This window comes from Anolis carolinensis, chromosome 4 (genome assembly GCF_035594765.1).
Source record: "Anolis carolinensis isolate JA03-04 chromosome 4, rAnoCar3.1.pri, whole genome shotgun sequence".
NCBI lineage: Eukaryota > Metazoa > Chordata > Lepidosauria > Squamata > Dactyloidae > Anolis > Anolis carolinensis.
Genome location: NC_085844.1, coordinates 174,980,596 through 174,992,800, shown reverse-complemented (window position 1 = coordinate 174,992,800; position 12,205 = coordinate 174,980,596). Strand labels below are relative to the sequence as shown.

General features: G+C 39.4%; 1 protein-coding gene across 1 annotated transcript; it reads left to right on the top strand.

Annotated features, from left to right (window-relative positions):
- bsnd (barttin CLCNK type accessory subunit beta) lies at positions 1–9,705 on the top strand. The gene is made up of 4 exons (XM_008109390.3): positions 1–1,521; positions 3,138–3,232; positions 5,344–5,601; positions 8,266–9,705. The coding sequence occupies exons 1-4, from the start codon at positions 1,345–1,347 to the stop codon at positions 8,696–8,698; spliced, it is 963 nt and encodes a 320-aa protein (XP_008107597.2). The 5' UTR covers positions 1–1,344; the 3' UTR covers positions 8,699–9,705.
- The last annotated feature ends 2,500 nt before the right edge of the window (positions 9,706–12,205 follow it).

Here is a 12,205-nt window from a genome sequence, read left to right as displayed (position 1 = left end):
AACTGCTAGGTTGGCAGAAGCTGGGGCTAACAGCGGGAGCTCACCCCACTCCTTGGATTCGAACTGCTGACCTTTTGGTCAGCAAGTTTAGCAGCTCAGTGGTTTAACCCACTGTGCCACTGGGGGCTCGTATAAGGTGTATATGAAATAGAAAATGAATTTCTTCTTTTAACTTAGGTCCCATCTCCTAGTTATCTCATTATGAACATATATATGCAAATACAAGTATTCCAAACTCTGGAAAAAAAACAAGTCACAAATATTTCTAATTCTACGAGTAAGAATCTAGATACTCAACCTATATACTATTTACCCTTTCCCACACTCAGTAAAAGATATTTAAACCTGTAAAGCAGAGGTTGGAAATGTTACATTTTGAACTTCGGCTCCCAGAATCCCCAAGCCAGAAGGTGTAGTACAACAAATAACTTTTCACACTGCTGGGAAAATACTGCAGCTTTTGGTAGGCTGTTGAGCCAATGAGCAAAATGCAGCTTTGCCTACCAAACTGAAATGGTTGTCATGGGTAACACATGTGAAAATAAGAAATGTTTGTAAAATGGTTTTCCCATTTGCCTTTCTTATTTAGAAATGTGCTCCTCACCTCCTGGAGGCCTCGCTTGTGCTTCTAGTGATTTATGTGTTTGTGGGGAAAGGCCTTTTTATTGGTCCCACTTTTGTAAACTGATCTGGAATCCTCTGGTGCAGTTAAGATATATTTTGAAAAAATAAAGATAAACAGTAAGTCAGAGCAATTAAAAACTGTATCATCATTTCCAAGCCCAGGCAGGGAACCAGATTTCCAGCAGCCGAGACATTTTAAAGCTTATCTTAAGGACAGAAATGTGGCCAGAGAGTACCCAGTTTGTCTTGTTGTGAGTTCTGCCTGTTTCATCTATTTGCCAGTCACCCACCAGAGACACCTGGGAATGGATTCATACTAGAAAGATCCAAAACATGCCCATATTTTTTAGGCTTACTTATACTAAAGGTGATATTTTAACCTTCCCTGGAGGCAGTGTTATTCAAGAATGAATTTAAATATCTGGTTTGCATTCATTACAAACCCATTTGAAATGGGCTGGCTCAGACCTGGGCAGGACTGGTCTGAAGGTGTTGCTGACTTTCATCCTCTTGCAGCCTCCAGCACACCTCTTTGCAGCACACCTCTATGAGGGTTGTTGCCTGGTTCAGGGATAGGTGAAGGACTCCCCAGCCTTTCTGGGCTCTCTTCTCCTTAACCCTCTTGCACCCCAGTTTGCAGTGCAATTACCCCTTGTATGAATTAGTTTGCTTAGAAGTCAGCTTGGTTTTGATTCCCATTTCTTGGGGCTGAGGAAGCCAATGGCTGAAAATAAAACCTTCCGCTATGGACTCATCGTCTTGGGCTTCTTCCTGGTGATGATCGGCATGTTCATCATGAGCGTGGAAAAGCCTCAGATCTACATCACCTTCTGCACTTTGGGGGTCCTGACCATATTAATCGGAGTTGTTTGGAGTATGTGCCAGTGTTACCCAAAGGTAAGAAATAATTATTGCTTTCTTTTCAAATGAGATGTCTTCAGCAACGTATTCTCTGTCTTCTCTCTGTATCTCTCTTCTTTATACATGGCAAATGTCTCTGATTATAATGTTTGGACTATTATTGGAAGTTTTAGGAAATTCTTAAGATACCAGCTAGCATCCTGTTGGTGTCCTGCACATGTTGTTGTTGTTGTTGCTATTATTATATTGTATGACACATAATAATAAATATATATAATAAATTATTATTATTATTATTATTATTATTATTATTATTATTATTATTATTATTATGCTTTTTTCTCTTAAAAAGGCTCAAAGCAGTGTATAAGTTCCCCGTATGCATGTATTTCTTTTTTTCTTTTTTCTTTTGGCTGATGTGTAACATTTACATTCATCTAGAACAGTGGTTCTCAACATGTGGGTCCCTAGGTGTTTTGACCTACAACTCCCAGAAATCCCAGCCAGTTTACCAGCTGTTAGGATTTCTGGGAGTTGAAGTCCAAAACATCTGGGGACCCACAGGTTGGGAACGATTGATCTAGAGAGTATGAAAGTGGAGTGCACTTAGTATGTTGTGCATTATGCATGATTGCACCTCAAACATTGATTTTGTGGTTGTGCATATTAACACACACTGAGCATTTGCTTGTACAATGTCTGTAACAAGGTGATACAGCATGATTGAGATATAATTCCATGAGCTTCAAGTAGGCCCTTGATATTCACCAAGGTTTGTCTGGTAAACTGGCTGGGATTTCTGGGAGTTGTAGGCCAAAACACCTGGGGACCCACAGGTTGAGAACCACTGATGTAGACTGTCTTAAACTCATTAGAAGTGAGGCAGGATTCCATGTCCTTTATCTCCAATACCTTATTTAGCCAATCGTCTTTGTCCGGAATCTTTTCTAGTTTCCACATTTTAGAAAAAACCATTCTTATTAAAAAAAACGAACTCAGGCAGAGGAGTAAAAATGACCGATTGGTCAATATTGGAGGATTACATCAATTTGAGCTATCAAGTATAAAAAGAGATGAGGAAGTTTGAACAAGACAAGCAAAAGGGAAAGAATTTTTTTACAAACTTTAAGAAAAATATTAAGAATATAAAACAGAAGGAAGAACGGAAGTCAATTTGTATATATATAAAACCCTTCTTTTTTGTATTTTATCTCTCTCTTAGCCTTACCTTTTTATACTTTCCTATTTTACATTTTGTTTCCCCACTTTCACTGTATAAACCTTTAAAACATTAATAAAAAACTCTCTCTCTCTCTCTCTCTCTCTCTCTCTCTCTCTCTATATATATATATATATATATATATATATATATATATATATATATATATAAGTGAGGCGGGATTTACAGGTAACTAACAAATAAGATTGGCTTCAAGGGACCTGCAGTTATATGGACTTTGACATGTACCCATCAACATCACCCCATGATATTAACCTTGCTGGTTGAACTGAAAAATACCACAGTATGCAGCTATATTCATGTGCCACTGAAGGAGATATGGCAGGACTATCAGTGTACCCCAAGAAAGCAATGTTTCCCCCTTCTTTGTTCAATTCACCATCTCCCTTAAACTGTCCTCTTTTCTTACCAGGTCCAAATTGTATCTGCTTACTCAGAGTCAGAGAAGTTCCTTATTAAAAAGCCTGGTGTTTTATGTATGAAAAATGAGATTCCTGAGAAGAGCAGGTAAGGAAACGAAGCCTGTAAGCTTCATCTCAACAGTTTGTAATCTTATTTTTAATTAGAATACTAATCAGCAGTACATAGTATAAACTATGTTCCTTAGGGGGACAAGGTCATTGTCTGGAAACTCTGGCACAAGAAAGAGAAATGCATGAAATCTTATGTCTATTTAAAGCTAAAGAAGCCCAGAGAAAAGCAACATCTTGCTCATTATTTTTGAAGATATGGAACATCACTGGAGATCACAGTTCAGGAAAATTAAAGGGTGAACTTTTGTTTTCAGTATTTAGCCTTATTTCAGTATCTGTTTCTGCTATATATAGCACTCCATCTGGGAAATACAGATTACTTTCCCCAGAATGCCTTAGCCAGCGGTTGGAATTCTTGTTAATAAAGTAGCTATTACAAGCTCAGAGAAAATCTTATAAAATAAATATATACTGGCCTTGACCAACAGTGCATGATGTGTTGGACAGCAACTCCCAGAATATTTCATGTTGACTAGAATTCAGGAATTGCAATCCAGCACATCTGGAGGATATCCAGTTGAAGAAGGCTGGTCTGTTTATTTATTCGATCTATATCTTGACTTTCTGCCAGATCTGGTATGTAAGGTGGACATATTTAACAAGAAGTTGCAATAAAAACACAATAAATTGGAGCAATTAAAAATTAAATTTGCAGTTTGCTTTTGCCCGAGTCTACTGTAAAGGACAAGATTCAGCTCTCTCTTCTGTCCTTGCTGCTAAGTTAAGAGAGTACACACTGCTTTTGTACCATTATAAATAAGCAAGAGGACATAGAGTCATAGAATCATTGAGTTGGAAGAGACATTGTGGGCCATCCAGTCCAACCCTCTGCCAAAAAGCAGGAAAATCACATTCAAAGCACCCCTGACAGATGGCCATCTAGCCTCTGTTTAAAAGCTTCCAAAGAAGGACCAACATGGTTGTTCTAAAGCTAGGGAAATCCCAGAGAAGACACATTTATTATTACTAGATTCTTACTATAGTCTATGCAACTTGAATCTAAGCTGTTTAGGAGTTTTATATGTTTATCCTACACTTTGAATTGTGTCCAGAAACAGAGTGGCAACCAGCAAAGATGTTGACATGGGAGTTAAATGTTCTTTATAACAAGCATTGGCCAATAATCTAGTTGTAGCATTTAGGACCAGCCATGGTTTCCTTCAAGCCTTAAAAGGCAACCTCATGAATACTGTGCTACAGTATTCAAAACTGGATGCAACTAAGGCATGTATGTACCATATTTGACATCTCAGGAATGTGCGCATCTCGCGCTTTAGCTGGGCAAGTACACTCTCAGGTTTTGCAGAAGCCTTGGCATCCAGGACTGAATCCAGTAGTAGATCTAAACTGCAAACCTGAATCTTCAGAATGAGTGCAAGCCCATGCTGAGTGTGTGTGCGCGCGCCTTCAAGTTGCTCATCAACTTATGGTGATCTTATGGACTTCATAAGTTATCTTTGGCAAGGAATCCTAGAGGTGTTTTTATCCATTTCTTCCTCTGAAATGTAGCCTACAGCAGCTGGGTTGCATTGGTCGTCTCCCATCTAAATATTAACCTGGCAACCAGGTATGAATTGTAGAGTACAAAAGTAGCTTTGATAGCTGAAGTTTACAAACAAGCTGCAAAACAGTTTTGGAAAATAACGTTTAGAACTTTGAAAAGTCATCTTTTAGACTGAGGATACCATAATCTCCATCCTTCTTTCCAAGCTCTGCATTGATTTGAAATAAATTTATTCAAAAGATAGAATGCTATGCAGATTTCTGAATCATCAGTGTATTAGATTCTTCTCCTATGCAGAAAAAGAACAGGAGTGCAACTAAGGACACTTTTGTACTATGTAATTATATCATTACAATTTCCATTTTAACTGCCTTGCAAACATCCCATGGAATTTGAGGAGCTGCATTCAGGGAGTGGTGTTTAGAATTCTCTAACAGAGGTCTAATGTATCATAACAATACAAATTCCAAGGTTCCATTGGAGGTCATCATGGTACTAAAGGTAGGATAAAGCATTACAGCTGTGTATTGTGCAAACATCCTAGGAGGAGGGGTATCCCGTTAATGTCTATATTTCTGCAGTTCACAGACACCTTATACCAGCCTGAAAGAATCTGAGGCCTATGAGAAAAGCTTGCCATCATATGAACAGGTCCAGAAAACTGTAGCCGGCTCTGAAGAGCACTTGGGAGTCTTGCCTGTCCCAGTCCCACAGATCAGGACAGGAGCAGGTGTCCAGCCTCTTGTCCAGGCCAAAGCAGAGGTCCACAGGAATTCTGAGAATGATCGAGGTACATATAAGTATCCAGAATCCCAGAAGGGAGCAACAAAGCTGCACTCGTGAGTAGCTCTTCTAATTTGCCCCATGGTAGCTTTGCACTGTACACCACTTCCTTATGTTTACTTTTCCTTCCAGTTATTTCAACTGTACACTCTGGAGACATGTGAAGATTCATACTCATAGAATTGGAAGTAAATAGCCAATAAACAACTAGTTCACCAGACCATAGAGTGACTTGGCCAGCTGCTTTCTTTTTGGTTGAATAGATAGTGTGGCTTTGGTTCAAAATACATTTGTTCTCTAAAACATAATGGCCATTAACATATATGTTAATTCTACTTTAAAGCTGTATTATATAGATATAATGGATGAAATATTTTATATATCACAATTTTAGAATGGGATTAACATTATAGTTTCCATTATTTGTTCAAACATGTTCAAACTTTAGGTTGGACTAGGGCAGTGGTATTCAACCTGTGGGTCCCCAGATGTTTTGGCCTTCAACTCCCAGAAATCCTAACAGCTGGTAAAGTGGCTGGGATTTCTGGGAATTGTAGGTCAAAACACCTAGTGACCCATAGGTTGAGAACCACAGGACTAGGCTATTGCCTTTATCACAACATATACTTTGATGAATGGAAAGGAGGGTAGTTAGATTTAGATAAGTAGATAGAAGAAAGAGTGTTAGCTGGCATCTCAATGTGCCTGGGATTTTGCTCCAAATGTATCCCAAAATTTAAAGAAGTTGTTCAAATTGCCAAACCTATTTTGACAATAGAACCCATCACCTTGAATATCTTCTTAAATGTTTGGACTAAAACTGGGAGCAGATTCCTGGCTCTGCTGACAATAAAGCCAACAGCTACTAGTTGATAGGTTTTTTTTGAAACACAAGGCTGAAAAGAAGAGTTTTCACAGACCACAGCTAATGTGATACAATGGAATACCATAAACATTTTGACTGTTGATGGCAAGGTTTACACACAGATTACAGAAGTGCAACTACTTTAGGGAAATGTAAGATCAGCAGAGTTGAAAGAAAAAAAATCACATCCTACATATAAATAGGAAGGGAGACATGATGGGAGTTTTTGTCCAACTTATTTGGAAGGCACCAAGTTGAGGACATCTGCAGTAAGGGAGAATGACTTTGATTGAATCCACGAAAGGACTATACCACAACTCTAGTATCCTGCCCTGATCTGACCCTGTTAACATCATTTCTCTGTAGTTGCACAAGAACATCTTGTATGAGCCCCTATTAAGCCCAGACCCACTGAAGCCAATGCTGCAAAGGCAACAGGAAGGGGCTCTATCAGAACATCTACAGCTGTGTCTCTGGATAATCAGGATTATACTAGGCCCCCATTGCACCCAGACAATTGAGGTTAATGCTGCAAGCAGAATGGGAAGGGAGTCTAGCAGTTGCTCCTATGCTGGAGCCTCTCTCCTCCTCTCTCCATCCTGCGCCCTCTGCCCAGCCTGGAGACCTGTGTATCAATCATCCTCTCTATCCTGCTTTCTCTATCCTATCCCCTTCTTCCCATCCCTAGTGGGCAGCCAGTTTGACTGCTGTTATTGAAGCTAAAAATGACATAGGTCAGCAGCCCTTGATCCCTAACCACTGCAGTTGTGGAAGGATTATTATATTTAATACAGTTGAATAAAATAACATGTATTTAATAATATACATATTATTTTATTCAACTTTATAAACACGTAACACAAGCAGAATCCCAGATCTTTAAATATTGAAATATGCAAATACCTTCATACGTACTTTGAATTCTTAAAAAAAGGTGACACCACACTTGTCAGACAGGGATCATGTCCCACCTTCCAACCAGCTGACTTCCCAATTCAAGATAGAGGACACAATTTGCGCAAATTCCAAACATTTTCCTAGAAGCTGTGGAGTAAAAAGTTTTTTTAAAAAAATCAGATGAAAGTTTTCAAGTGTAGAAAAAAGTGCTTTCACTTTGAAATCAGAGGAATGTTGTACATGCAAACAGGATCAGGATAAGGACAGATTATTTTCCAGATGTGGATTCAGCTTATGAAGGAAAGAAAAGTGAATTGAGTGATTATCCTTTTTCAGACTTTGTGTAAAGGAACATTTAAATATTCATATAGTTTCCAGTCACTACTGATTAGATAGATAGGTGTGCACATCTATCAGGCAACACATTAATTTATTTGGATACAAGTTCAGTCCAGAAGCAGTAGCAGCATTTCACAGTTGCAGAATTATATTACTCCTCACCTTTAAAAATTGAATATCCAAACTGGCATATCTAGCTGCAAACAAACTGGAGACCTGAGGTTCTGAAATTCTCCTCTGATTTTTAGTGAAGATATTACATATTTGAGAATGTGTTGCATTGAAGGTGCTGGCACATTGCAAAACCTAGTAGGAATGATGGTAGAATTATATGCCCTCCAGTTAAAGTCTCACCTCTCTTTTGTGTGCGTGTGTGTCACGCACATGTGTAATAGATCAAATGTTAGTGCTGAATTGGCAAGGTCAACTGAATTTCAACTAGACCTAGAAACTAAGTTAATAAAAACAAAGCTGGTCATTCCTGAACTAAAGATGTTCTGGTAAAAGTCTAACATCTACCCTGATTGGTTTACTGTAAACATGTCAGCTGAAACACAAAACAGCTGAGCAATCAGCATGGACAACCATGACCTTCAAGTATTTTTTTTTATTATTGCAGCCAATCAAAGATGTCCAAAAGCCAAGCACCACTAGCTTCTCTCCAAGAAGAAATGGATGCCTCTTCAATGGAATCTGCTTCTAATAGCCCATTTTTACAGAGGTGGAAAAGTGCCCCAAATACGGTGTTTCCAACAGAAAACCAGCTTAGATATCAACTTCCATGTTATGAAGATTTTGCCTTGATTGATTCTGTGACAACAGAAGGTGAAGGTTGGAATAATGGTGAGATGATACCACCAAACCCAAGCCACTGCTCTGTCCAAGTCACAGAAGGAGATGGTATATCAACTAAGGCAGTGCCTGGGCTATTGGAGCACAGAGTCATGCAGAAAGGGGCAGAGGATGACATGTACTATGGGATAAAGGAGGGTCCAGAAGATGTCCTTGTATCTGTGGATGCTGCTCTTGAATGGAAAGAAATGAAGAATTAAAAGGTCAGAGGGGATGAGGTAAATAAAACTCCTAAGGGGGGGAACAACATTTTTCACAGAAGTCCAAATCTAGAGGCGACTGATGGGAAGAGACAGCTCACCTAATCAAGTAAATGAAGGAAACTGAATTTCAAGACAGAATAAACCCAGAGGATCAGTATTTTGTTTTTTGAAGATTTCAAAGGATGGTAATAATAAATAATTAAATAGAACCAACTAATAAAAAAGAATATATAAAAAGAAAGGTATGTGGGGAGATGAACTTCTTCACAATCCAAGGACAACATATTATGCAAGCAAAAATACAATTAATAGCATGTCTGCATATCGCCAAGTCCCACTACCATATATGGGAAGCTTACAGAAGTTCAGCAAACCTCCTGGTTCTTTGACTACAAAAATGGAGTGTTGCCACTCAAACCAACAGTGTATTGTTTGGGCTCCTACGTTATGGATATGCCTAGCCATCTCCCATTTTTGTGTTTTTAATCAGAGCCAAAGTGCTATCTCTTTTTTTACAGGAATATACTATAGCTCAGGTTACACAGCAGAAATTTTTGAACTTCAACTTCCATAATTTCTCACCATTGAATATAGAGGGCTAAGAGTCATTGAGGTCAAAGCATCTGGAAGATAATAGTTGCATACAACATTGTTCATGTTGGCAAGGAAAGATGGCTGAAAACTCCTCCTCTAGATGAGAAGGTTCACGCTTCACTGAATTAAATGACGTTGATAAGTGTAAAAAATAAATTTCTGTTTAATCAATTAATGCTTTTACAAAGAGGCCCATCCCATTTATTTAAGCAATATTTCTCAGGGTATCATGTTATTGTATGATTGTGACATTTGGACAAGAGAATGCTAACGGAGTAAGATTTACAGGTGAAGGCCCTTACTGCAATATGTGGCGGGCAGTGGACACTGTGTGAACAGAATACTAAACTATGTAGCTATTTGGTTTAACTCAGCTTAACTCTTAAATATATAATAGTCAACTCAATCAAGATCATCATTTGTCTGAGCGATTCTTTGTTGATTTTTGTCTTTAAACAAAATGGACTTTAAGTCTTCTGACAAGCATAATTTTCCCCTTTTCACTCCAACTAAGGAATGATAATGCAGTCTAGGTGTCTTTGGACCCCTTTATATTGACACTTTAGCACAGTTTAGAACTGGTTTGAGAGGAACTGGTTTTGCTCCACAAGTCATTTGATTGATACGTCAAAACTGTTTTGGTGGTAGGTGAGTAGTCTCAAACTGCTGTGCTGAGTTTTTTCTGTGCCCTGCAAAAATGTGCATCAGTGCCCTGGAGACACATAGGATCTTTAAAAAGGAAAAGAATAGTTAGGAGCAGAGGTAATCCATTACCCCTCCCAGGGACCAGTTAGCCACCTGTCTTGTCCTTGGCAGCCCAAGTTCTGGATACTATAATGTGCTTCGACTGCCTAGAATGCACTTCACATTTTGTGGAACCAATTTCATCCCGGATCTGGGATACACTGGCATTTGCTGCAGTACATTTGAAGGCTTAACTCAGACTTTCTTGAGACCTTTTAATGCTGTATTTCCTGTAATATGTGCTACATTGTGCATTGGTAGCATGCGTTTTGTGGCCACTGAAGTTTCACATCATCTTGAAGCTGCATTATGTTGTCAGTGTAGATGGGGCCAGTGAAAAGAAAGAAAGAACATATGATGTTGGTGTGGAGTGGATTACAGACAACAAAGTAAGCTGAATTTTGTGTTTGTAAATATTTATCTGCAAACTATCTTACATACGGTAGGTTAGTATATCTGGCTATGGTGATATTCACCACCCATGTCCAACTTGTATATTTCTTTACAAATTCAGATATTACAAAATGCTAGACAATCTTATTGCATGAAGTAAGTGGAGTAAAGATAACAAAACAAAGAAGGAATTTTCCATGTAAGCTATCTTCAGAACTTGGAAAAGTTATTTCCTGGCCCATAACTCATGAATACACAGTGCTGCTTGGAGGATTCTAGAAGTTGCAATATAACAAATTATTTTACAATTTCTGATTCAGAGTACGTGCATCTTTTATGGATATATTTTAAAATGTTCAAATTGTAAAGTTAGTTACATGGTTCATTTTGAAGGATTAGACATAACTTTTGATGGCCCTCCTGGTCCTACAATTTTGTGAGCACAACTTTTTATCTTTCAATAAACAAAACACCTCACAAAACATTTTCCAACTATTCCTTGTATTTTCAGAGGCAGCAATGGCTAAGGATCTACATTGAGTTAGCTAGTGTATATATTCACTAGGCTTGCTCAAATAATTCGATTTCCCCGTTACCCGTTATTAATTCGTTATTTTCGTTTGTTTTGAAGCAATATACGGCCTTGATTGTCCACACGTCTGGATATCGCGGTTTCGAATCGCGAGAGGCCGTTTTTTCTTATTTCGTCGTTTTTTTCGTTAGGAAAAAAAAGCTTTTGCAAATCACCCAAACTCCCACCATTCAGGCCCTTTCCTTTTGCCCCTCAGCAAAAGGGGCGTCACGGGCTCAGCCAATGGGAGGGGGCGAGGGGGAAGGAGGCCGAGGAGGAGGAGGAAGACGGAGGGGGGAAATGGCCGCCGCCGCCGCCGCCTCGCCTCAGCTCAGGCCTGGTGTCTCTCTGTGAGGCGGGAAGGCGGCGGATGGAGCCGGGAATGGAGAGACCGAGAGAGACAGAGAGGGGCCCGGCGGTGAGGTTTTGACGTCTGTGCGAAGCTAGGCAAGTGGGGTTTATATATCTGTGGAAGGTCCAGGGTGGGAGAAAGAACTCTTGTCTGTGGGAGGCAAGTGTGAATGTTGCAATTGGTCACCTTGATTAGCATTGAATAGCCTTGCAGCTTCAAAGCCTGGCTGCTTCCTACCTGGGGGAATCCTTTGTTGGGAGGTATTAGCTGGCCCTGATTGTTTCCTGTCTGGAATTCCCATTTTCTGGGTGTTGTTCTTTTACTGTCCTGATTTTAGCTTTTCTGTAGCTAAAAATGCATATAAAATTGATTCTATAGGGAGGATAAATGATTGGATTTCAACTCCTACAGCTTGGCTTTCTCTGCCAATAATGGTACCCATCTTGGATATTGTAAGGGATTTATTATTATTATTATTATTATTATTATTATTATTATTATTATTAGACCTTGCTCCCAGGAAGGTGCCTTCGCTGTGGCTCCCAACTTATCTATCTATCTACCTTTCCACATATTCTCCACATTGTGTGTATGTGTATGTATATTATATATACATGAGCCCCGATGGCGAAGTGTGTTAAAGCACTGAGCTGCTGAACTTGCAGACCGAAAGGTCCCAGGTTCAAATCCCGGGAGCAGAGTGAGTGCCCGCTGTTAGCTCCAGCTTCTGCCAACCTAGCAGCTTGAAAACATGCCAATGTGAGTAGATCAATAGGTACCGCTCTGGCGGGAAGGTAATGGCACTCCATGTAGTCATGCCGGCCACATGACCTTGGAGGTGTCTATGGAC

Coding starts and splice junctions, on each gene's coding strand:
- bsnd (XM_008109390.3), top strand. CDS start 1,345: ATGGCTGAAAATAAAACCTTCCGCTATGGACTCATCGTCTTGGGCTTC. Junction 1,522..3,137: donor TGTGCCAGTGTTACCCAAAG/GTAAGAAATAAT, acceptor TTTTCTTACCAG/GTCCAAATTGTATCTGCTTA. Junction 3,233..5,343: donor GAGATTCCTGAGAAGAGCAG/GTAAGGAAACGA, acceptor ATATTTCTGCAG/TTCACAGACACCTTATACCA.